Source organism: Haliaeetus leucocephalus, unplaced genomic scaffold (assembly GCF_000737465.1).
Source record: "Haliaeetus leucocephalus isolate CR32 unplaced genomic scaffold, Haliaeetus_leucocephalus-4.0 Scaffold517, whole genome shotgun sequence".
Lineage (NCBI taxonomy): Eukaryota > Metazoa > Chordata > Aves > Accipitriformes > Accipitridae > Haliaeetus > Haliaeetus leucocephalus.
In genome coordinates, this window is record NW_010972953.1 from 3,504,848 (window position 1) to 3,529,087 (window position 24,240).

A 24,240-nucleotide genomic window follows, 5' to 3' on the forward strand; every position below is an offset into this window, starting at 1 on the left:
TCCAAAACTGCTGAAACTGTATGGGAGACTAACACTGTTATTTTCTGTCCCATGGTAAACTTTCAGGCCTCTTGAATATTGATAACAACTGCTGCAACAGCTTGAAGGCAGCCAGGCCATCCTTTGCTTACCTCGTCCAGTTGTTTGGAGAAATAAGCTACTGCTTGTTTATAGGGACCAAGTCTTTGTGCTAGTACTCCCAAGGCTATTCCTTGTCTCTTATGAGAAAACAGCCAAAACTGTTTTGAAACATCCGGCAGTCCCAGAGCAGGAGCTCTCATTAGTTCTCGTTTGAGCTGCCTAAATGCATTTCGTGCTTCTCCAGTCCAAGTTACTTTTGACTGGTCTCTCTTTATCAATTCATATAATGGCTTTACCAATAATCTGTAATTATATATCCAAAGGTGACACCAACCTGTAATTCCCAGAAAGGTCCGTAGCTCTTTTACTGTTTGGGGCTCTGGGGTTCAGCAAATGGCTGCTTTTCGCTCAGTCCCGAGCTCCCGTTGTCCTCCCAAGATTTCAAGTCCCAGGTAAGTCACACGCTGTCGAACCAGCTGGGCTTTCTGTTGAGAGACTCAATATCCACTTAAACCCAAAAAATTAAGATGATTCACAGTCCATTGAATACAGCTTTCCCTGGTTTTGGTAGCTATTAAGAGATCATCCACATATTGTAACAAAATTCCTTCATTGTCTGAAGATACCCAAATTTCAAGCACTTTTGCCAATTGATTTCCAAAGATAGTGGGGCTATTATTAAAGCCTTGGGGTAATACTGTCCAGGTTAGCTGAGTTTTCCTTCCAGACTCAGGATTCTCCCATTCAAAAGCAAACAAATTCTGACTTTCTGTGGCTAAGGTCAGACAGAAGGCAGCATCCTTCAAATCCAGCACAGTAAACCAAACTTGGTTATCTTTCAGCTTTGTTAACAAGGTATATGGATTTGCAACTACCGGATGTATATCTTCAGTAATCTTATTTATTGCTCTCAGGTCTTGGACCAACCTATAACTTTTCCCGTCTGCCTTTTTGATTGGTAGTAGGGTGTATTATATTCTGATTCACACTCAATTAATATTCCATATTGTAGAAACTTATCAATTATTTCCTTGATTCCCTTCCTATCTCTAATTTCAGGGGGTATTGCTTAACTTTGACAGGTTCTTCTCCTGGTTTCAGCTTAATTACGATAGGGGCTGCATAAAAACGCAGCTTTTCCTGGAACCTTGGAGGCCCAGACTCCAGGATATACTTGATCAACAGTTTCTGGAGGTACTTCAAGTTTTGGTTCAGCTTGTATTAATGCCAAGCTTAAAATGTTAATTAGCTGGTCTTCCTTGATTTTTAATTCCATTTTTCCTTTTTCAAAAACAATTTCTGCTTCCAATTGTTCTAGCAAATCGTGACCTAACAAGGATTTTGGAGATCCAGGCAAATACAAAAATTTATATATTTGTTTACCCAATTTATATTTAAGTGGTTTTGGGAAAAAAGCTTTTTCCTGCTGGCCAGTAGCTCCCACTACAGTCACAAACTCTTCATCCTCTGGTATTAACCTTTGGTTTAACACTGAATAGGACACTCCTGTATCTACCAGAAAATCCACCTCTTGTCCTAGTTTCCCTAGCTTAACTTTAACCAGTGGATCTGCTAGGGTGGATTCCCCTGGTCCCCCTCACTGACCAGAGGTAACATTGGCTATGGCAGCTTGTGCTCCACTCAGCTTAGGACATTGTCCTTTCCAATGGCCTATTTCTTTACAATAAGCACATTGATCCGATCTTAGGGGCTGGCGTGAGCCTCCCCTCCTTCCAATTCCCCAACCCCTCCCATGAAGGGAGTTGTCCTGCTTTCCCAGTGCAGCTACAGTAGCTGCGGCAATAGTTTTTCCCAATTTTCGTGTCTCATCCTCCTCTCTGTTCTGATATGTTCTCCAAGCTTCCTCCATCAATTTCTCTAAGTCCCTTATCTCAGGCTCTTTCAGTTTCTGAAGCTTTTGCCTTATATCTTCTGAAGATTGTCTTAGAAACAAAGAGATTAACTGTTGTCTTCCTACATCAGATAAGGGATCTAAGGTAGTAAATTTCCGCATAGCTGCTCCTAACCGATCAAGAAATTCTGTGGGAGTTTCAGTCTGACCTTGTTTTACTGCATACAGACTTGACCAATTGACTGCTTTCGGTATCGCATTTTTGATACCAATCTTTATCCATTCTTGATATTTTTTCAACAATTGGTAATCATTATTGTCATTAGGGTCCCAACTGGGGTCTGTTCTCGGTATGTGATTATCTACTGTACCAGGTAAAACCCCAGCAGTTATTTGAATTTGGACCTGAGTCCGAGCAGTCTTTATTATTAATTGCTTTTCAGTTTCGGTGAAGGCATCTAACATCAAATCGATATCTTTCCAATCTGGATCTTGATTTTTAACTATTAACTCAAATCTTTTAGCAACTCCCTCAGGATCATCCTGATATCCTTTTACCGTTTCCCTCCATGAATCTAAATCATTCATTGTAAATGGTACTTTAATCCTTGCAGGACCAGTAGCTCCTATTGCCTGTCTTAAGGGAGCCTGGATTATTGGACTGACCTTACGCTGGGTGTGAGCTGTAATAGGAGTAAAACCTAAATCACTTGTGCTCGTACCTTCATCAGGTTCTTTTGCACCCATATCGTCAGTAAAATTACCTTCTATGGATGTTGGTGGTAGTAAGGGTGCTGGAAAAACAAAATCTTCTATTCTTTCCTCAGTTTCCTTTAATTTTACACATCTTTGTCCTATACTACATGCCGAACAACATCTCTTCATCTTCCCTGTAGTCCTTTTCTGCTCCTTTTCCATTGCTAACACAAAAGGATCTTGTGGGGCCAAATTAATGCCACATTCTTTCTGCCATTCTGAATGATTTCTTAAAGTGAAAAACATATCTGCATACATCACCTCATCCCATTTTCCTTCTCGTCTCAAAAACAACATCAATTGTAACAAAGTGTTATAATTCAATGTCCCATTAAAGGGCCATTTCTCATCATCATCTAACTTATATAAAGGCCACCACTGATTGCAATATTTTATTAAAGTTTTCCTATCCACGCTTCCACCTGGTGGTCCCCCTATCTCCTTCCAGTGATCCAAAATACAGCCTAAGGGGCTCTTTTTCAATATTCCACCACTTTGTTTACCTCCCATATTACTTGTTTTGATTTTTACCTTTTCAACCACAAACAACCTTAACTGTATATGTAGCCTGTTCCCTCTCATCCCAGGGAGTCCAAACCCGACACTCAGGGTATTCAGTATCCTCTCCACAATCTGTTTGCAACCCCTGTTTGCACCACATGCATTCCAAGATACACAAGGGCATACACTCGTTTCCTGGATGTAAAAGACACCATTCAAATACCCACATTTATATGATGCACCATACAGGGACTTTCTTACACCAACACAAAATGATTAAAACAATCAAACTTAAACTTGCAATTATAATGCTAACATATCAGTTCAAGTTCCAAATCATCAGCGAGTCACACTCTGTTCCTCTCTGGCTGTACCCCTCGCAGAGTTATGAAACTGCGGATCAGAACTCCACACTTGCTTTGCAGCTGAGCTGCGTCTCGTTTACTCAGACACTCAACCCACAATTTTAGTTATTTCAGTTTGCAATCCAAAGACCAAAATCTGCAAACAATATCTGTAATTCAGTTCCAATAGTGTTTACCACATTCGGTAACCAAAAAGGTCAAAACCAAATCCAAAACATAAACAAAAGCACATGAGTGGGTACCAAACTTGAAGCACATGGGGTATACAAAAGCATACAGAGTGTACCAAAATAAAAGCACCCAAACATATACCACACCAAATGTATACCAAGGGTGCTAGCTACCTGGTATATGCCATCATGCATAAGTTTACCTTATGACTTATGGACAGCTTTTCAAATGACCAGTCCCAAAATAAAATAAATATAAAAGCATAAAGAATACCTTTACTCCTTTAGATGGTCCTTGTCTGCTCCCGCAGTGATCCGATTGAGGCGAGGAGTCCCGCCGGGAAATCCCGGGGGTACCCTAGGGAGTCCTGTTCTCAGCGGGTCCTGCAGCCGAGCAGAGCAGGTCCCATCTGGGTTGCCAGATTGATTCAGAGAAACTAACTCAATAGTTTGATTAACTATTAAGTAGGTATTCTTTATTGGCAGCACTGGGTACATGGGGATCGCTCCACCTATCGTGCACACCATTGGGCCTAATTGTGCAGGTTAAGTACATGTTCTACATACATATTCACTAGATTTCTGAGAAATGTTATACATATTCATTAGTTTTCTGGGAAACTATTAGCATATGCAAATGGCCTTTATGCAGGCACATTGAAGGTCTCTGGTGGTCTTCAGGAGTCCTCTGGTGGTCTTCCATGGTCCTCCTCACTTGTCCGCTACTTGACCCTCCTCAGGGGATTCTGCGCAGTATGGTCCTTTACATGTTTTGATACATCTTATCCTAAAGAATGCACTAATGCTTGTTAGTGCTCTTATTATCTAAGTTTTCATTAGTGATGTAAAACCATATGGCTAGTTTAAGCTAAATTATCTACAAGGATGAGAACAAAGGCAGGAGTTCTTATCTTTTCCAGCCCTATCTATTCAAGCAAGGCCTCTCCTTGTGCCTTTTCAACAAGATTGTAAATTTGTCAAACATTTAATTAAGTTTTGTGATTGCTTATGGGTCCCTCTGTTTGATATATCAGTCCTTGACAAGTACCAGTCTCTGACAGGCTTAATCCTTGACAAACACCAGTCCTTGGTATGTAAAGTTACGGAGAGAAAATCAAGATGAGCTAGATCATTAAGCAATAAGCAGTTTGTTCTCTATATCAGCTGCTCCTGGAGGCAGCTCACATCTTGCTGCAGCCCAGACAATCTGCCCATGGGTAACTCAGGGGCATATGGTGCCATAGGCTTTGGAAAAAGTAGCCTTGTGTTGAGGCCATTGAAAAAAACTAAGAGGGTTTCAAAATCATTATTTGAGGGAGTGAAGTAGCTCCTCTTGAAGGGATCTCAGATTGTGATGATAGGGGATCAAGACTGAACCCCAGGACTGAGTCAGTGCTGTGTCTGCAGGACGTAGCAGGCACTCCAGTGCTTCTGTACATGTTAGGGTTACTGTAGCTCTGGTTTCTTCCACTGCAGGAGAGGAAACCTGCCAAAAGTTTTAGCAGCTGAAATGTCAAGCATGGGTAACTCTCTTTGTTTGCAAGTTTTGGATGTTCTGGACTGCCTGCCCTTTTGATGTAAAAAATACCCTTTGAGTTCCTGCTTGAACTCTCAATGACACAATTTACTGTAGCATTCAACTGGTTTCCTGGTGTGTTTCAGTGAAACAGTTTCGGCACAAGTACAGGATTGGCTTATCGCTGATGTTTCCTGCTCCCCTCCCCTAAATGTGTCAGCCTGACCTCAAAACCAATTCTGAAAGTCAAGATGCTTTTTTGAAATATTTGAAAGATAGCGAGGAAAAACTGCCAGACCTTGTGTCATCCTTGATCTGAATGGAAAAGTACATTGCTGTTCTGCTCCCCAGACAAGGAGCACATCTGCAGCCAGTAAAATGCTGTTTCTAAATCTCAGTGACATGTCGTGACTTAAAAACATCTACGCGCTGAGATGAGAAGATGTTTTAGCAGACATAAACACACTAAAGATAGAACCTGATATAGAGAACGAACTGCTAATTGCTTAATGATTGTCTCTCTGTAACTTTACATACCAAAGACTAGTGCTCGTCAAGGATTAAGCCTGTCAGAGACTGGTACTTGGGAGTGATGAGCAAGAAGGAACCATGAACAATCACAAAACTTAATTAAATGTTTGATAAATTTACGATCTTGTCGAGAAGGCTCAAGGAGAGGCCTTGCTTGAATAGATAGGGCCAGAAAAGATAAGAACTCCTGCCTTTGTTCTCATCCTTGTAGATAATTTAGCTTAAACTAGCCATATGGTTTTACATCACTAATGAAAACTTAGATAATAAGAGCACTAACAAGCATTAGTGCATTCTTTAGGATAAGATGTATCAAAACATGTAAAGGACCATACTGCGCAGAATCCCCTGAGGAGGGTCAAGTAGCGGACAAGTGAGGAGGACCATGGAAGACCACCAGAGGACTCCTGAAGACCACCGGAGACCTTCAAGGTGCCTGCATAAAGGCCATTTGCATATGCTAATAGTTTCCCAGAAAACTAATGAATATGTATAACATTTCTCAGAAATCCAGTGAATATGTATATAGAACATGTATTTAACCTGCACAATTAGACCTGATGGTGTGCACGATAGGTGGAGCGATCCCCCCGTGCATCCAGCGCTGCCAATAAAGAATACCTACTTAATAGTTAATCAAACTATTGAGTTAGTTTCTTTGAATCAACCAAAGCAAAAATCTGCTGATGTGCATTATAGGAGAGTTGTTTGAGATAACTAGTGGAATTTCAAGGCTTAAGTGTTTGGTTACAGCAGACACTGTTGTCTTCTATCTAAATGAAAGCCACTAAAAGGACCTTAGCCATAACATTCTGCCAAGAAATACAGAGCAAAGGGAGGAAAACAAATTAATCTCAGCTTGGTTTGTGAAAACATACAATAAAGAACATGAACAAAGGTCTGGGCTTAGTTATGTCAACACATCTTGTATATTAAAACATACCATGTCTTTTTCAATAACACTGCATAATGAAATACAAATTTCTTAGATGCAGCTTCTCTTTGGAGTACTTACCTCTGTCCTGTTAGTGCCTGAAGACCCTATGATGGGTCAGAACCCTGTAATACTAGGTGCTGGGCAGTAAGAAACCAGCTCTGTTTTAAATGGTTTACAGATAAAGGAGAAAAGAGTAATTTTTCCATTCTGTAGCTAAAAATGCAGGGTACCTCAATGAACTCAAGGTATCTGTCTATACCTCAAAATAAAACCTCTGAATGTTCATATGTTGTTTTTAAGTACTCCCCACTCCCCCCCTGCCCTGGTGTTGTTTAAACTGAATTAACTGCTTTCCATTTTTTTCTTTTTTTTTCCTCTTTTTTTTTTTTTGTCCCTAATGCAGTCTACCGTGCTTGACTGGCCCCTCTGTGGTGGACAGGGAGCGGGATCTCTCTTAAGTGTGCGGGTTTCTTTTGTATATGTAATTTTCATGCAGCCTGTACATGGTAAAGGCCAAATCTCCTGGGTTTCGGTGTAAACGATCCCTTGAGGCAAAACAAGAGTGTGCGAATGGAAACAGGAACAGCAGCCAGTGCCAGGGGCTCTGCAGTTTTGAATCCCTTCCCACAACAGCAGTTTTAAACCCGTGGAAGCTTTTCCCTTCACGCATTTCCCTACATTTTGACATAAAAAAATCCCTCTAAATTGTTTCTAATAATTTAAATTTTAAAAATTAGTTAATTTAAAGAAGTGCAGGTGTGAGGTATGGGCCCGACAAACTCGAGATACTCCATTTGGCGATCTGAAAGCTGCGGGGGATCTCTGCGGGGCTGGATTTTGCTCTTTGTTCGCTGTTCAGCGAATCCCCGCTCCCGGGGACCCTCTTACAGCCGGAGGGTGTTGTTTTTTTGTTAATTATTTTACCTCTTTGAAGCCCCAAGCGGCAGCTGGCACGGCCACCCCCCCGCCCCGCCCCCCTTTTGTTGTGCTAATTCCCGAGCGAGGGCGGGGGGGGGGGGGCTGCACGGACGGCTGGGGGGGTGGGGACCGCAGCCCGGGGACCCTCGGGCCGTGCCGCGGACGCCGTCGGGCGGAGGGGTCGGCCCCGGGACAAAGGGCCGCGCTCCCGAGCTGCCCTGCGCTGAGGAGATTCAAATGGCGGCCCCGCCTGCCCTTGGCGGCCAGTCTGCCTCGTTTCCTCCCGGCAACAGGCGGAGCTTGGCTCGCATTGGCGGAGGGAGTAGGGAGCGCGCTCCTATTGGCTGTAGCAGGATGGTCTGGGGAGGGGGGAGGAGGGCGAGGGTGTTATACGGAGTAGGGAAGCGGCCGCCATTTTGTGTGGGGGATAGAGGGGCAGCGGTAGGAGTTGGTGGAGCGGTTTGGGCTGTGCTTTGCGGGGGGGGGGTGTCGGAGAGTGACGGCGGAGGAACAGCGGGGTCTGTTCCTAAAGGCCCGTGTGTGTGTTTCTGTGCTTGTGGGCGAACGAGACGGACAGAAGTCGGTAAGGGAGGAAGCGGTGCGGGAAGGGCCGGGCTCTGTCGCCGCCATGTTGTGCTCGCTGAGCTGTTCCATTGTTGGGGAAGTGGGGACGGGGGTTCCCGGCTCCCCGCGGGGTCAGGCCGGACGAGGGACCGAGGGGGGTGTAGGTAAGAGAAGAAAATTCGGAGACGAACAGATGGAGCCCTGCCAAGCGACGAGCTTGAGGGCTGCCCCGGTGGGATCAAACAGCAGCTTGGATTGTGTTGATGTTATCTCGGCCCTTAGTGTTAGTCGCAGCGAGGTGAAAGCTGAAAATAAAATGGGCGGCTCTGGCTGGAGCTTTTGGGGAGAGATGGACTGGGGGTGGTGATGACTCTGAAGAGTGACATATCGATTAAGGGGGGTGAACAGATTGGAGTGCCTTAAGATGAAAATATTTTTTAAAAGATTTCAGGAGAGGACGAGCCATGGGCTAACAGGAAATTATTGTAAGAGTTAATAAGGAATTGTTTTGCTAACGAAGGTGAAAAAAACAGCTGACAGAGTAGAAATGGAGCTCTGTTGTAATGGCTGGAGGAGGGTTTGGGGGTGCGATTGGTTCCATGGGAAGCGTTTGGACACTTTGGGTCGGTTTCTATACGCAGTAATTCTGGGTGGTGCTTTGCTGTTCTGGTGCCACAGAGTTAGGCGGGTGAGTTCTCAAGGGGTAGTTTTCAGGGAGGGTTTCTTTGTACTCAGGAGTGACGCATTGAAGCGCTAATTCCCTAAGAGTTCATCCCAAAGTGTTTTCCGTTGTGTTTGACTTTTTTTTACCTATTAAAAAAAAAGATGAGGTTCTTGCCTGCCTATTAAAATGCTTATTAAGACTATATATAGAGAGAGCATGATAAAAATGCTATTCTTTTTGAAATATCAAGTATAACAATGGAAGTTTATGTAAGATGAATACTACCGTGTCTTTTGGTTGTGGGTTTTTTTGTGTTGTTTTTTTTTTTAAGTTGGAGTGTATTGTTATCTTTAACAAATAAGAGACACAACTGACTATGAATTGTCTGAATTATTTCAGCTTTTTTTGTTTCCAAATCTGAAAAGAAACAATTGTTTCCTTAACCTGAATTCGAACTTCATTCTCATTTATGCAGTTGGGACTTCTCCCTTGGAGCTTCTGTGCCGAGAATCCGATGTTGGGCTCGGCTACCTGGCTGAATACAGCAGATCAGCCCATGAAAACTTCTATTCCTAGCCAAAGGAAGGAGTCCAGCAAAAGGCAGCACCTACTCTTTCAGGCTTGGAAGCAAGAAAGGGGGCAGGAGTTGGAGAGTGTGGAATCTGAGAAGACAACTGAAAGGTAAATGGGGGTGGGAGAAGAATAATATACTGTAGGAGAGTCAGCATGAAGGTGCCAAGTACTGTGTGATAGTATCTGGCTGGCTGCTTTGGAAGTTCCTACAAATGGCTGTTTCCCATTTGAGGTTGTTTTCAGTTCATTTGGGGTTTATCGGAGTAATTCTAGGACTTACCAGAAAGACTGGGGAGTGGCTTTATCAGTGCAAACTTTGCCCAGATAGTTAGGCGTAACAAGCTTGGTTTAAATGTCTTCAGGATTAAATACTAACATCTTAAATTTGGCACTGTATTTGGTGAGCAACATGCCTTTCACATTCTTCCAGTAACACCTTTTGCTGAGGAGAAAAGAAGTGGCATATTTAGTAGTTGGGCTGCCTGGTGGACCAGCGTTTTCATAACTAGGTAGACAAAGCTGTGACTGTTGATAAGGGGACCCGGGTACAGTTCCTGAAGGATGGACTGGTATACGACGTGCTGCTCAGCCATCAGCAGCAGAACTGTTAAGCCACTGTAGAGTCGGTAATCTCCTGCTTGGAAGATTCGCTGTATTATAATTCAGTTCTCATGAGTGTGCCAGCTAAGTTTTAGGTATTATTGGTGTCCAGTGAAGGAGAAAACCCACTACTTTCAATTGATACAAGTTTTGGTTAGATTGATTTCAGTCCCCTTGCTTAGAATCTAAAAACTCTCTAAAATATTTGTGGGGTTTTTTTGTTTGTTTTTTTTTTAAAAAAAGCTGTAATGCAAACTCTACTGCCTTTTTCCCGTTTTTACAGGTGACGTTTAAGTTGAAGATGGGTGGTGGAGAAAGATTCAACATTCCAGTTCCCCAGTCTAGAAATACCACCAAGAACCATCAACAACTTAATAACAGGCAGAAGAATAAAGACCAGAATTCACAGATGAAGACCTATATGAAGAAAGAAAGAGGACATGGATGCAACTCATCATCTGGTGCATGGCAGGCCATGCAAAAAGGGGGAAAGAACAATGTTCATTTCCCCAATAATCAAAATTGGAGTCCTACTTTATCAAATCGCAATCTGTTTTTCACACCTCAAACCAATCAGAACTATGCTGGAGCAAAATTTAGTGAGCCACCCTCACCAAGTGTTCTTCCTAAGCCACCAAGCCACTGGGTACCTGTTTCTTTTAAACCTTCTGATAAAGAAATAATGACATTTCAGCTTAAAACATTACTTAAAGTCCAGGCTTGAGATGTAACTCTTCATATTTTTAAAGTTATTTAAATTTACAGGGTTTCGAATTTGAGAATTTTTATTCCTAACTCCAGATGCACAGGCATACAGAAATAGATGTTCTTGCTGCATGTAGTTAGTCACTTGGAAGAGAAGGGGGTGGAAGTTTACAGTCCCCTAATGTTTTACCTCAAAACTTGTGGGCTGTGTTCACTTCACTGTGAAATAGGTATTTTCTCTATATCCAATCTAATCAAATCCTGAACAGTCACCATTTATTGTAAGTGTAAATGGGACTGTCTCCCAAAATTGGAATTGTGACTACTCTTTGGTATGGTATCAGAAAACCAGCTTCTACCTAACTTAATGCAGCATTAACTGGAAAAAGATGCACTGAAAGCTTTAGTCAGGTACTTTGCTGCTTTGCAAACTTGCGTAAAATTTGCTAGGTAAATAAAAACTCTGCAGAGCAGACCTCCACCTAGGCACTAGGTAAATCACAGATTATTCTTGTTCATACCTGTGAGCTTTGTTTGGCACTCTTGAATTGGAGGACAAGCATTTCAAGCCTGTGACTAAAATTGAGATCTAGGAAACATACTGGTGCATGTTCTTGAAAAGATGGAAGAACACATCAAGCAAATCTGTAATTGCCTCTCCAGCTCTAGTAATACTTCAAGTCAGACTGTGCCAACTAATGACATTGTATTGCCAGATGACTGCCAAAAAACCTGTAAAAAATCCTTTGTATTCTGATTGCACTGTTGAGTTCTAAAATACATTTTTATACCCATTTTTAAAATTGTGAAACAGGTGGAATAGTTAGTTAGACTGGTCTTAAATTGGTTACCCTGTAATATTGTTTTAAGTTACAGTAGCTTGTGGCAGGTATTAAAATGTTTTCATAGGGAAGACAGAGCCATGTAAATAAAATGTAAAACTTTGTAGCATATGTAAATTTATGCTGGGCTTTCCTGCACAGAAGTATTTTTAGTACAAAACTGCTGAATGTAAGATGACCATGTTGAGTACATGGCATGATATAAAAAAAGATATTTTGTTTAAAAAAAATGAAAGACATTTGTGGCTGTGCCCTTGCACTTAACATACAGTGAATATGCACGTTTTACTTGGTTGTGAGCTCATTTTTAAAGTAAACTCAGTGCAAAAGAAGCTTATTTAGAATTTTTAATAAAACAAAAAAAAATAAAAAAAAAGCTGCTCAAGTTTGAGATACTCATGTTCTGAATGTATAGGAGAGGTATGTATTAAATGATGAAAAAAACACTAAGGTGTTCAAAATCAAATTGGGTGTTTCACAAGAAATGCAAATGCCTGAGTTTGGGTGTTTGATAAAACTGAAGTAAGAGTTTTCTGTTTCTAAAATGCATCAATGCTACAACATAACTTTGGCCCAGTATTTGCTAGAATATGTCAACTTCAGAACTGGGACAGGGGCAGTTGCCAGCACACAGCTTTCAATGCTATCACAATTCAGTTGATCCTGTAATAGAAACAACTGAACTGTGGTAACAGACTCCAAGGTTATTTCAAAATACAGTAATTACTAAAAAAGTGCTTTAACTTGAAAGGGAGTTTTGCAGATTGTGAAATGTTCTTTGAGATGTCTTTCTGTACATTCAAAATGCATTGGCAGCTGGTTGAATGTTTACAAATCTATTGCTCCAAATAAGATGGAATTGGCAGTCTTTAAACTTGTATCTTTGTGACCTGGACCTTCACCAGTGTATGAGCTGTTATCCCAGTTACAATTGTGTATACTCGACTTCAAATTGTCAATTACTAATAGTATATGTACAAATTGGCAACAACAAAAATTTAAATAAAATAAACTTTTCACCCCCTAGAAGCATCTATGTATTTTAAGATGGTAATGGAAAAAGTGGGATTACATAATTTTGGCAGCTCAAGGAGTTTTATAAAGCTCTGACACTTCAGAATACCAATTAATGTATTTAAATGCCCCCTTTCCTATCCTTAACTGGCAAGAAACTCTTCACAGTTATCTTTACCTGGTAGAATCGGTAACCTGGGAGCCCCAGGCACAGGTTCTGTATGCCTCTGCAGGCCGAGTGTTAGAACAAGCTGGAAATTGCTTCACAACGAAAAGAGGTTTCTTGAACTACCACCCTCTCATTTGTGCCTTGCCTGTGATCTGTGAACACAAGGCTGGAAAATTAAACACTAATGTTACTCAAAAAACAAAACAGCACCTGCTAAGGGGCTGGTGGGCTCTGCCCAGGAAAGTGAGACACACTAGCCTGAGTAGATGCAGCTTAAGCTTAGACGGGTACAGTCGTGATCAGGCTCTGCTACCTCTGACGATGGGTCGCTGGCTCAGTGCTCTGGGCTACAGGGAACTTACTCAGGTATTCAGTGCTCAGTGATCAAATCTCCAACAGACTACAGCTGTATTAATTAAGTCAGAAGGTGCTCTCAAGTTATAGTCAAAACTTGTACATTTTATTCCCAATTCACAGGGTTATTTGCACAGATGGAACACAAAACTCAAGAAGAAAGGATGTGTATGAATAAAACATTAGCATCTTTTGATCAAACACACTACAGGGTACATAGTCTTCCCTTCCTATAATAGTCTCATCAGTAAGAGCATCTTTAGACAAATATTATAGCAATGGACTACAGACTTTTTAAGCAAGTTACAAGATAAATGGAGAAAACCAGCAATTATTAATGGGTGATTATGTCCTAAAAATGTGTAAATTTATCCCTTTGTACTTCAAAATGTTAATCTGCAACATCCCTGCCAAAAAATCAAGTAGCAGTGCTGCAATGTATATCAATCCAATTACCCTTCTCTGAACATATTTCAAGCTGTTACCCCAGACTAAACAGTAAGAAAAAAAAAGAAAGCTCTTTCCAAGAAGAGAGCTCAAAATAACATTTAAATTGAAAATTTCCACTTTGAATAAAGCCATTATACTGTACATTTAAACATCTTTAAAAGACATAGAAAGGATAACATTTAGCTTTCAGAGACCAGTCTATCATAGTCCCTAATTTAAACACCCAGCTACTTAACAACTAAATTTAAGATTTTTAATTATCAGTTGGGTGCATGGACTTTTGGTGAAAAAGAAGTTCCAATAGAGCCTTCTATTACTGCTGAGATAAATCAATACGCTGCAGATATTTTGGAGCACAGCCATTACTTTCAGCAGAATTTTTACATACTACTTCAATTCTACAAATTTTGCAGGAATGACAAAATCTAGTTTACCACAGAAAAACATAATTCCCACCGTTCTTGAGACTCCAAAAGAAAGATGCCTATACATAATCTTTTGTAGCCTGCATATGTTCTTGCATTCCAGCTGTGCATAACCTGCAGGTAGCTTGCACAAGACAGGCTACTGCTTTTTTTAGAGCAGGAGTAGGACACCTGCATCAAGGAAGGGAGATGTTATCTAGATGGGCTGTGGCTTGACTTGCATGAATGCATAAACATTCCCTGCCCTTTTGGCCACATCCTGCTAACTCGTCCCCAACTGAAAGGCCCACAGAACAGCTTCTTCACAATTTTTCCATGGGAGCAAGAACTAGGACAACATCTTTATTCATGCACTCTTGAAACATCGTGGGTTTGTGTTCGGCTTTTCTGGCTTGTTCATATACACAAGTCAAGTCAAAGTTTAGTCCTACCTCTGGGAGAGAAAGAAAGAACCATCAGAACTGTCAGATACTACATTATACTTGCAATGAATTGGATTTTCAAAACAAAAAAAAAATTTAAACTGTGCTATACATCAATGTTGAGGCACACAATATAAGGACATGCTGACAATATCGTTAAGGTACAGTTACTGTTACTCTGCAGTCTCAAATTAGAACCTCAGCCTGGACACAAAGATGTTCTCCTCCCTCCTCCCCACTGATCCAGCTGTAATTCTGGCTGGACTAACGTGAACATTAATTACAGCAATTCCTTTCCTTACAGGTTGCTGACAAAAACATAACCACACTTTCCCATGCCATAGTCAGGTGGACCACTTTTAAGTAGGATTTTAGTCCTACTTCCTATCCTTCCTATAGTCATGAAGACTATACTCATTTAAGCAAGCTGAAAAGGGTGGGGTTTTCTGCTGTTACAAGCAGAAAGCTACAAGATAATCACAGCTCATCTAACAAAGTTTAAGGGTGGGTTTATCAAAGCAATTAAGTGCTTTTCAGAGTTGTTTTCCTTCAGTGGCATAAGAAGAACCAGTCGTATATACCAAAAGTGCCAGGAGGCAGCTTGATTTCTAATCGTCATCAGCAAAGTTTTACCACCTTCCAGAGAACCACTGCTGGCGCAATTTTTGATATGGCAAATATAAATCGATAAGGTGATACTAGAAATTTGGTTCTATATGAATCTTCAATTGTTGATTTTAAGTAGTTCATTACCTGACTAATAATATCTGAATTATAACCATAGGGCAGTCCATCCAGCAATAATGAAAGTTAATGGAAAAGAAATTTCAATATATTAGACTAAAACATATGCTTATCATTCTCATTTTGTCTAGTACCCCTTTAAAAATGTGAAATGATATTTATTCAGACATTAAACGATAAATTCCTGACTTTACTGAAATACCATAGTAAGGATTTTACTCCATAAGGGATGCATAGCTCTAACTCCTAACCATGCTCTGGAGTCAAATTCTAAAGCTACAATAATTCCAGTGGATCAGTATTTCCTTCATTTTTTTATTACAGCATGTTTGCTAAATTTACAGCAAGCAGAAAATAAGCTGGGTCTTTAGTTATTTTGATCAAAACATTGATGTTTTAAAGGTAGTACACAATATTTGTTAAAAAGAACATATAAAAATACCTTTTTAGAAGCCTCTATAAGAAAGGAAATACAAAGTTTAATCCCACAACTTTCCTCTGCTAGAGCTGCACGCTACTGCTACAGTTTTAAATAGACTTTTTGCTGTTTTTAAACTATACATCCAGGAAAGTCTACAAAATTAAAGGAACGTGCATATAAATGATTGCATAGCAGAACATGAACATTAACTGCAAACAGTAAAGAAAAAGTTAGAAATACTATCAAATGTACAAAGATTCTAGGATCAACCCCCTAAGCACGTTCCACTGCCAATATTTAAAAGCCATCTGCATTTCTTTAAAGGCCCTGCTGAAAACACTAAAACCAAAACCTAAAACATTTCTCTAAAAAGGAACTTTTTGAAATCAATGTCTTTATATGCTACTACATGACAACAAGGAACACTAGGTGTTTGATGCTGGCTTTTGAAGGTAAATGGAAAAAACAATGCCAAAAGCCATTTTCATAACAAAGTATCTTGCCTTCTAGAGAAATACTGGTAAGATTACACACTGGTTTTGTTATTTTTCACATTCAATTTACTAAATATACTGTATTAGTGATAAACTAAATAGCTAGAGATGCAGCTCTTGTTCATACCCAACTTCAAACATTTGTTCTTAAGTAAAATGAAATCTTGTAACCAAACCACTATCCATTCTGAGGAAGAAGTGATTCAGACTTGCTTGACCAAATACTTTTTTGATGTGTAAAAGCAAGCCTTTGTTATTCAGGAAGAGAGATGGCTACAGTTTTATACCTATGAATACACCAACTAACCACAGGAGTCATTGGCATAAAAGTTTAGTTCTTATATACTGTACACACACAACTTGAAACAATCTACTTGTATCTAACAGCAGGAAAACTAAGCAATTTTATGGTTAACTGCTCACTAAAATTTAGAATAGATACAAAAACTGCATAAAATATACACACAACCTAATATTTAGTTGCTCTGCCATTTGTTGAAATCTGAATTTAATTTTCCATTTCAAGGGGGGTCCCCCCCCCCCCCTCACACATTTAGTACTAGCAGCCAGGTCAAAAGCAGTGAAGCCTCTATCCTGACAAGTCACGACACTGCACAATCTCTGAATGAGCTTCCAAGACCAACTCTCTCCCCATGTAGTACATGCAATGTTAGTACCATCTCTCCAGATGGCAGGGTTAAAGAGAAATCTCAAATATATCTCTCCATAGAGCTCCAGTTACCAACCTACTTGTGTCAGTGGGCATGGAGAACACAGAAGCCTGCCTTTGAACAATGGAAACATAAAATTGCCAGTCTGCATTTCACAGCAGTCAGTGTTGCACTACAGCTGTCCAGTTCTCTGTTTATATCACAAAGTTTAGCATTAAAGAACAAGTTAAACAGTTGGTTTAACTGTTCAGCACAAACTGGTACCAATTTCTCTACGGGTATGACATTTTTAATAGGACAATGTTGCAAGTTACGATCAATCAAGTCATCACCAATATCTAAGCATTAAAAATGCAACTCTTTACAAAAATATACATAGAGACACCACAACCAAATCAGTAGCTGCCCATGACATTTAACCAAATGGACACTCTCTCTCTCTCTCGCTCTCTCTCAGTGGCTTCTCAACACTGTTTTAATTTTAACCATTGTCGGCTACAGGGAAAACTGACAAAGAAAATATTTTTTAGCACTGTTGCAACATCATATTCCTGATAATTTAAGTAAACTGAACTGTGTGTAAATGAATCTTACATGCCTAAAAACAACATGGATACACTGTTAGTGGCCACTGGACTTGGGACTAGTCCATGACCTTGATCTGGATTTTGACCTAGATCTAGAATGTGATCTTGACTGTGATTTGGATCTAGCGGGTTCTTTTTTTCTCGACTCCTTTTCATATCTTGAGCTGGACTTATAGTGTGTTTTAGAATCTGTTTTAGAGGTGCCTCTAGATTTGGTGTGAGATGCAGACCTAGACCGTGATTTAGCCTTCATTTCTTTCTTGGGCTGTGACTTGGATCGTGATCTTGAATTGGACTTAGATCTTGAAAAAGATCGATTGCGGTGTTTGAACCTATCAGAATAAAGGGGAGAGAGGAGATTTGAATGTAAAAACACTATTCTTAGACATCTAGTACATTAAAAATTGTTTACCGTTTTTTGCAGGAGAAACTTTTTTTAAACCTATAGTTAAAGGAATACAGTGATCTAGTTTTCAATTTAAAGGGTGTAAAAAGTGTTTTACCTATCATTGTCCGAATGGCTTCTGCTACGACGAGGTCTTCCAGTAGGTCTACTGCTAGAAAGGTACATCAGAAAAAGTAAACGGTGACAAATACTCATGTATGTATACAAATGCTTAATAAATTATTTTTCAAGCTGTGCATTTGCTTGTAATTATTCTTCAAAGAAGCACAGAATCATTTCATTCAATATTTCTGATTTGATGTAGCATGCAAGGTAACTCCCACAAGTTACTCCCACAATAGAAAAAGATTATTCAAAATTTTAACAATTAAATAGTCAATGTGGTATTTCTCCTCCAACAGACTGCCGTGCAGTTGAAGCCAAATACACACTACACTTACTTTCTGGGACTATACGATCTTCTATAGCTGTAATCAAAAGAACGACTTCTAGACCGTCTCCTTTCGTAACTCCGACTTCTAGATCGCCTATATCTGTCATAGTCATCGTAACGAGAAGAACTGTATAGGTTTCTCCCTTCCTTGGCTTTCATTTGATTTGGTGCTGTAAAAAATAGCAGTATTTAACATGTTAAGTTAAAAAAGATGCTCTGCCTTCCCTTTAGTGACACTACTAATCCATATATTTGGTATTTAGCAGAAAGCCAAATTCCTGATTCTAGCAGAGATGTTTATGAAAAGGACAGATGAGAGACTGCTGTATGCCATTTGCTTTTTGCTGCTTTAACCACTGGACAAAAATTAATGCAGCCTTATAGGCATTACAAATCTAGGAAAAAAAAAACAACCCAAAACATAACAAAAAACCAACCAAACCAGAAAACAGTAAGAAAATACTAATGTTCCATAAAACCAGAACACAAAACTGGCTAAGGTGATTGCAGGCCACCTGGAAACTGGTGTGACAGGCCAAACCCATGACTGAAACATTCTAACATTCCTGGATTTACCCAAAGAGTGAAAGCTAACAGGGAATTAAACACCCATTTTCTTGATTACACAGCACCACGCATTACACCTGATCCTGAGTCGTCTTTAATGATTAAAAGACAGCTTATACAGAAGCATCAATGGATGCCACACAAAGAGAAGTTTGATTCTAAAAGTACCCCCCTACCAGTATAACAATGCACATTCACTCTGTGGCTTAGTTATTAAAACAATTAAGAAGAATGAATGAACTTATTAGTCTTCTGTTGTGTTTTCTCTCACCAGCACAGCTGTCTTTCCTTTGTATTAAATCCCATTCTCATTCAAACCCCAAGAGCATGCTCAAAGTATTTTAAACACATCATGCTGTAATGAACACTATCCATACTAAACAGCTACAATTTTTACCTTTTAAGTGCTGCTGTTTACAACACTAAAGGTAGATTCAGTTAATTTTTGTTCAGAAACTTATTAGAAATCCCAATGTTTATATGCTGGACAGAAACTTGCCCTTCAGAGTGTCTAATTTCCATTGACTTCAATAGAAGTTAATTGTGTGCATTTGAGGGAAACCTAGACAGTTAGGTTGTTTCTTTGGTAGCTTTAACTGAAAGATCTTTAAGGTGCTTTTATTCCCAAGCTGCATGCAAGTATTATAGTCCTGGTTTAGATCAACAAGTATGGGTTAGGTTTACCAACAGCATGTTTTATTTTTATATAGTATCTGTATCTATCTATCTATATTATCGGTATCTATATATATATTAAGAATATGCATACGAGTAAGATTTAAAAGACATAAGTTCTCTTTACAATTATCTGTTCAGAAAATGAGACTTCTGTTTCACCTTGAATTGAGATACCTTGAAATTCACTTTTATCCTGCAGCCAAATAAAAATTAAGACATTACCTCAATCCTGGAAACTGGACTGCACTGGGAAATGTCAACACAGAATCACTAATATGCTTTAACACAACATAAACATTGCAATACATTAAAACTGGGCTACTCATTTTGACAGGGAGAATTTTCAAGTCAAGTTTCCTTTGCAGAAACACATAGAGCTGCACAGAAAGCTCTTAAGAATTTTCATCTAGCAGCAAGAATCAGATTGTGGCAAGTGACCATCGTACTTAGCTATCTGTTTTTAATTAAAATGAGTCATTAATAGTTACTGGATAAGAAGCAAAACATCCACATACTATTTATATACAAGTAAGAACATATCACAACAATTAATAACACATGTAATATTGCCTGGCACTAAACATTAAGGCTAAAATCATAGTCTGACGAAATACACGCAAGGCACTTACTCTTCCGATCCCCCTGTGCAAACTGGATTTCTATTTGCCGACCACAAATCCACTTTCGATCCAAATTATGGAGAGCATCTTCTGCATCACGGACATCTTCAAATGTGGTGAGTGTTAAGGTACTTGGGAATTTGAGTAGTTTACAGATTTGGTATTTAAAATAAAATAAAACATCAGTTATTTTCTAATTTTACGGGGGGGGGTGTTGGTGTTTTGGTGTTGTTTTTTTTAAAAGTTCTTTCGGTCACATTACAGTACATGCTAGTAATTTTTTTTTTAATTAACCACCAGCTACCTGAGAACTCCTGCAATAAAATTAAAATCTCATAATATGAACATGAACTTATCCATCAGCAAGCAGTTGCTATGTGATACTCTAACTTTTTTCTTCTCCCACTTGTACTTACGCAAGGAAAAAAACCTGGTATCCTTTTCAAAATACATTTGTTAATGGTCATTCAGTTCTCTCCGCTACATTGACTTTACTAAAATTAAACCCTAGTTCTTAAGTTATGTTAGGCATACCAACAGTAAAAATTAACGTATGTCTATTAATTTTAGAATTGGATAAAGCTTTCCTTTTTTTCACCAACTGATTTAAAGTTTACATTATGTAATGCCACAGACATGTACACAGACCTTCAACAGTCTGAGATAAAAGCATACACTAAACCCCCTACACTATTAGTCAGGTCAGATGTTCAGTAACACAGACATTACTAAATTTTAATCTGTGAGATTGACCACTGCTGTAATTCACACACCTTCTTCCAGCTATCTGACCTGAAGGAACGAATTGCTTTTCTCCTTGTAGCAACTCAGTTCATCATGAGCATCATCTATGCAGAAAATAAACTATCATGTTGTAGGTATATATACCTTGATAAACCAAGAACGAATGCACTTTCATTCAAGACCACAGTTACAGTAGCACTCACAAGAGAAATATTACAGGTTTTGTCAATGGACTAAACCAGAATCATTCATCAAATTACTGCTTACATGACAAACAGAAGAAAAACTGTTATTCTGTAGGATACATCAGGTATGACTCCTTTAATCTTGGCCACCATTCAACTTCATCTTGACCTTTAACTCTTTAAGTGCTTGTCAGAAGGACTTGTCATGAGATGCTTGGCCAAAAATGACAGATGGCTTTATCTTTTACTTTGAAAAACAACCTTTTCCCCCTTTTGTAGATAAAGCGAAGCTTTGTCTCCCATTATGGCTTGTCCTTCTTCCAGCTTTTCTTTATTTTTTCTTTTCCCAAACTCTCCCTTCTCTTCAAGCCTGATCCTTAAGAGGTCTTTGGCTTGTCTACTTGCCTTAATTGTTGAACTCTACTCTAAAGGTTCTTTCATGCTTTCTCTTTGGGGTCGCCATTACTGTACAGCTTTACATTCTGAGGCAACAACAGAGGACAGTAAATTAGGGGACAATATTAAAGAAAGAAGTTCACCTCATTTTTTATACAATCCGATTTTGATCAAGTGATTCTAGTTTCCATTTGTTAAATTAACAATGAATACCAGCCACAGTTTGCTAAGCACAAGTTTACTTACATACCAGTGACAATAAAAACGTGCTAGACAATTTTGAGTCAGTGAAAAATTTTCATTTAAATCATATAGTATTAATTTCAGTGACATAAGCAAGCTTTTATATTACTGGACTTGATTTAAGTTTTGCAAAAAGGCAAAGAACAATTGAGAGAAGTTAATCTTCAAAAATAATGAAACACCACAACATAAGTAAGACACTTATTAGGTACAACACAAAAGTAAACTGCTTTTTCATTTAGATTTGTTACCTCTTACACAAACTTGAATTTCAAACTTCAACACCCCTCACTAATCAGCCATCTGAAGAAAGGATATTGAACATAAGCAAATCCTCTGGGACGACGAGTGTAGAAGTCAAGTGGAACGTATACATCAACTATAGGCCCATAACGACCAAATTCACGGCGCAAGTCTTCAGACCTAGAACATCACAAATATCTTATATGTTTTTTCACTATTTATGGTGTTACAAAACATCCACCAAATTAAAAAATAATAATTATTTTTTTTTAAAAATCTACAATCAATATGAGTACCCATCTTTTTGGAAGCAGTTGGTAGAGGATGAATGTAGCAAAACATTTTTGGGGAAAACAGTGTTTGAGCAGTTCATTGTTGAGCAACACACTAGGCTTTTCTGAAACACTCAAGACTAGGGATGCTTAAGATATACCCTGGCGTTTTGAAACCAGTGTTCAGCATAACCCTACAATAGAAGTGTAAACTCAGAAGTGACACATATTAGTCAATTCAATGCAGGATGTACTAGCAAAGGTTGGCAAAAAGCGAAAAGAAGGATCTAAGAATTATTGTTATTCAAGTACCTCACACAACTCTTGACAACGATTTTGCAACATGCAAACATCAACTGTAAGATCCAAATAAACAGTACGAGAATAAACCAGTCACACAGACTCATTTCCATAGAATAATCAATACTTACAACCACATCAAACAGAGCAAAATTTGAGTGAGCAACCACTCATGCCCTTAGGATAGCTTTCCCAAAGAGTTGGCTTTAGAGAGCTGAGCACAAAACTGTTCAACGGATCTGTAACTATACTCGGAACAATTACCATCTCCTCAACAGAGATGTTTCTTAATCACATCAGCTTCTTTACATGTATTTTTGTGTCATTTGAGGACAATAACCTGTATGAGAACGATTGATGTAATAACCTATTTATGCGGTATGAAAGAGTTACTACTATTCATTTCTCTTTCTCATCAGCTGGGAAAGAATCTACAGTGCATATAGTCAATGATGGCAGAAGAGGACTATGACAACCAACATCAAGATCTCACAATGAAACCATCTCTAAGAAGAAGGTACCACCCACCTAATCACAAGCTTATGGTGAAAGCCTCAATAGGACCCACATTATTTCAAAAAAAGTTTGGAAATAATAGTCCTCTTTGACTGTTCTTATAGTAAAATAAACTACTGGAAAGAAAGTTTACGCAAAAAAAATTTAAAATGTTTAATTTGAAGCTATTTACGCATTTGATCAAATTCTTAATTCATTCCATTCCATCGTGCCCGCACTACTGTTATTTGTTGCACAACTTGGGTGCAAGCTGTCCAGGCAGCCAGTTAGCAAGTTTGAAAACTTGTGCTTGCCTTTTATACAGCTAGACCTTACAAGGACTTCCATACAAATTATACAATAATTAACAGCATAAGAATGCCCCAACTCACATATGCATTCTATACTAATACGCCCTACAAATGTTTCACAGCTGATAACAAACACAAAAGGAACACGATAAACTGCAAAACAGAAATGGAGAAATCTAACAGCTTACTAAAAACATCTAAGCAATAAACAAAAACCTGTGCAATACACACTTTTTAATTCCCTATGAAAAGTTACTTCACTAAGTGGCTGCACATATTTAGACCTCATGGATTTTTGCTGCAATACAATTATTACAGAGAAAAAGCATGGTTCCCCCCCATACCGAGTGTCGTAAGAGGACACGGTACATAACAATTAATGCAATAACATTCCACCTGAACTGGCAGCAATTACCATACTAACGGAACCAACTACGCCACGAATTTTGCGGACACCCACAGCAAACGCGCAGTTCTCTCCCTTCTAGCAACAATCGCTGTATTTCAGAAGAGCATTCAAAACTCCAGCGGCTGCCGAGCATCGCTAAGGGGCACAGGCGGCTATCCCTGAAACGGGCAGGCAAATCCCGCCTCGCTCTCCCGCTGGACAAGCTCAAACGCGGGTACGAGAGTTTCACTTTCTTCCGGCCCAGCTTTGTTCTTTTCTGGACGTTGTTTTGAAACCGATCCTCGTGGAGAGGAGGGAAATAGAGCAGCATGGCGAGGAGGCAGAGGAAAATGGAGAAGGGCGCGGAAGGCAAGGCAGGGAGAAAGGTAAAGCAGAAGAAGGCAGCGGGCCGGCCTCTCGCCCTCCCCGGCTGCGGGAGGGCCCCGGCGCCCCTCCGGCGGCAGCCGCCCGCGCGGCCTAGCGAGCCCGCCAAAGCCTGCGCAGCCCCCGCGCCCCGCTGGCGCCCGCCCCCACTCACCGGGTGTCGTCGGCCACGTTCCGCACGAAGAGCGAGGTGTTAGGGGGACGCAGGTAGCGGGACATGGCGGCGGTGGCGGCTGCGGGGGCGGGGGG

The 24,240-nt window shown here is 39.8% G+C and overlaps 2 protein-coding genes across 7 annotated transcripts in view; one reads left to right on the plus strand and one right to left on the minus strand.

Annotated features, from left to right (window-relative positions):
* The first annotated feature begins 9,333 nt into the window (after nucleotides 1-9,333).
* PNRC2 (proline-rich nuclear receptor coactivator 2) lies at nucleotides 9,334-11,964 on the plus strand. The gene is made up of 2 exons (XM_010576089.1): nucleotides 9,334-9,536; nucleotides 10,312-11,964. The coding sequence occupies exon 2, from the start codon at nucleotides 10,330-10,332 to the stop codon at nucleotides 10,750-10,752; it is 423 nt and encodes a 140-aa protein (XP_010574391.1). The 5' UTR covers nucleotides 9,334-9,536; nucleotides 10,312-10,329; the 3' UTR covers nucleotides 10,753-11,964.
* Nucleotides 11,965-13,196: 1,232 nt separating this feature from the next.
* SRSF10 (serine/arginine-rich splicing factor 10) overlaps nucleotides 13,197-24,240 on the minus strand; it is an 11,161-nt gene continuing 117 nt past the window's right edge. Inside the window, exons 1-7 of one of the 6 annotated variants that reach the window (XM_010576093.1) lie at nucleotides 24,146-24,240; nucleotides 21,917-22,021; nucleotides 20,040-20,143; nucleotides 18,173-18,335; nucleotides 17,830-17,883; nucleotides 17,557-17,658; nucleotides 13,197-14,420 (exon numbers count right to left, since the gene is read on the minus strand). The exon at nucleotides 24,146-24,240 is cut by the window's right edge and continues 99 nt beyond it. In XM_010576093.1, coding sequence (XP_010574395.1) covers nucleotides 14,402-14,420; nucleotides 17,557-17,658; nucleotides 17,830-17,883; nucleotides 18,173-18,335; nucleotides 20,040-20,143; nucleotides 21,917-22,021; nucleotides 24,146-24,210 — 612 coding nt within the window. In that variant the 5' untranslated portion in view covers nucleotides 24,211-24,240 and the 3' untranslated portion in view covers nucleotides 13,197-14,401. Of the gene's footprint in view, nucleotides 17,659-17,829; nucleotides 17,884-18,172; nucleotides 18,336-20,039; nucleotides 20,144-21,916; nucleotides 22,022-24,145 lie in introns of all 6 variants that reach the window. The other 5 variants (XM_010576094.1, XM_010576096.1, XM_010576090.1 and 2 more) reach the window with 5 other exon arrangements.

What these genes read in the sequence shown, in the direction of transcription:
- PNRC2 (XM_010576089.1), top strand. Translation starts at nt 10,330, where the DNA reads ATGGGTGGTGGAGAAAGATTCAACATTCCAGTTCCCCAGTCTAGAAAT.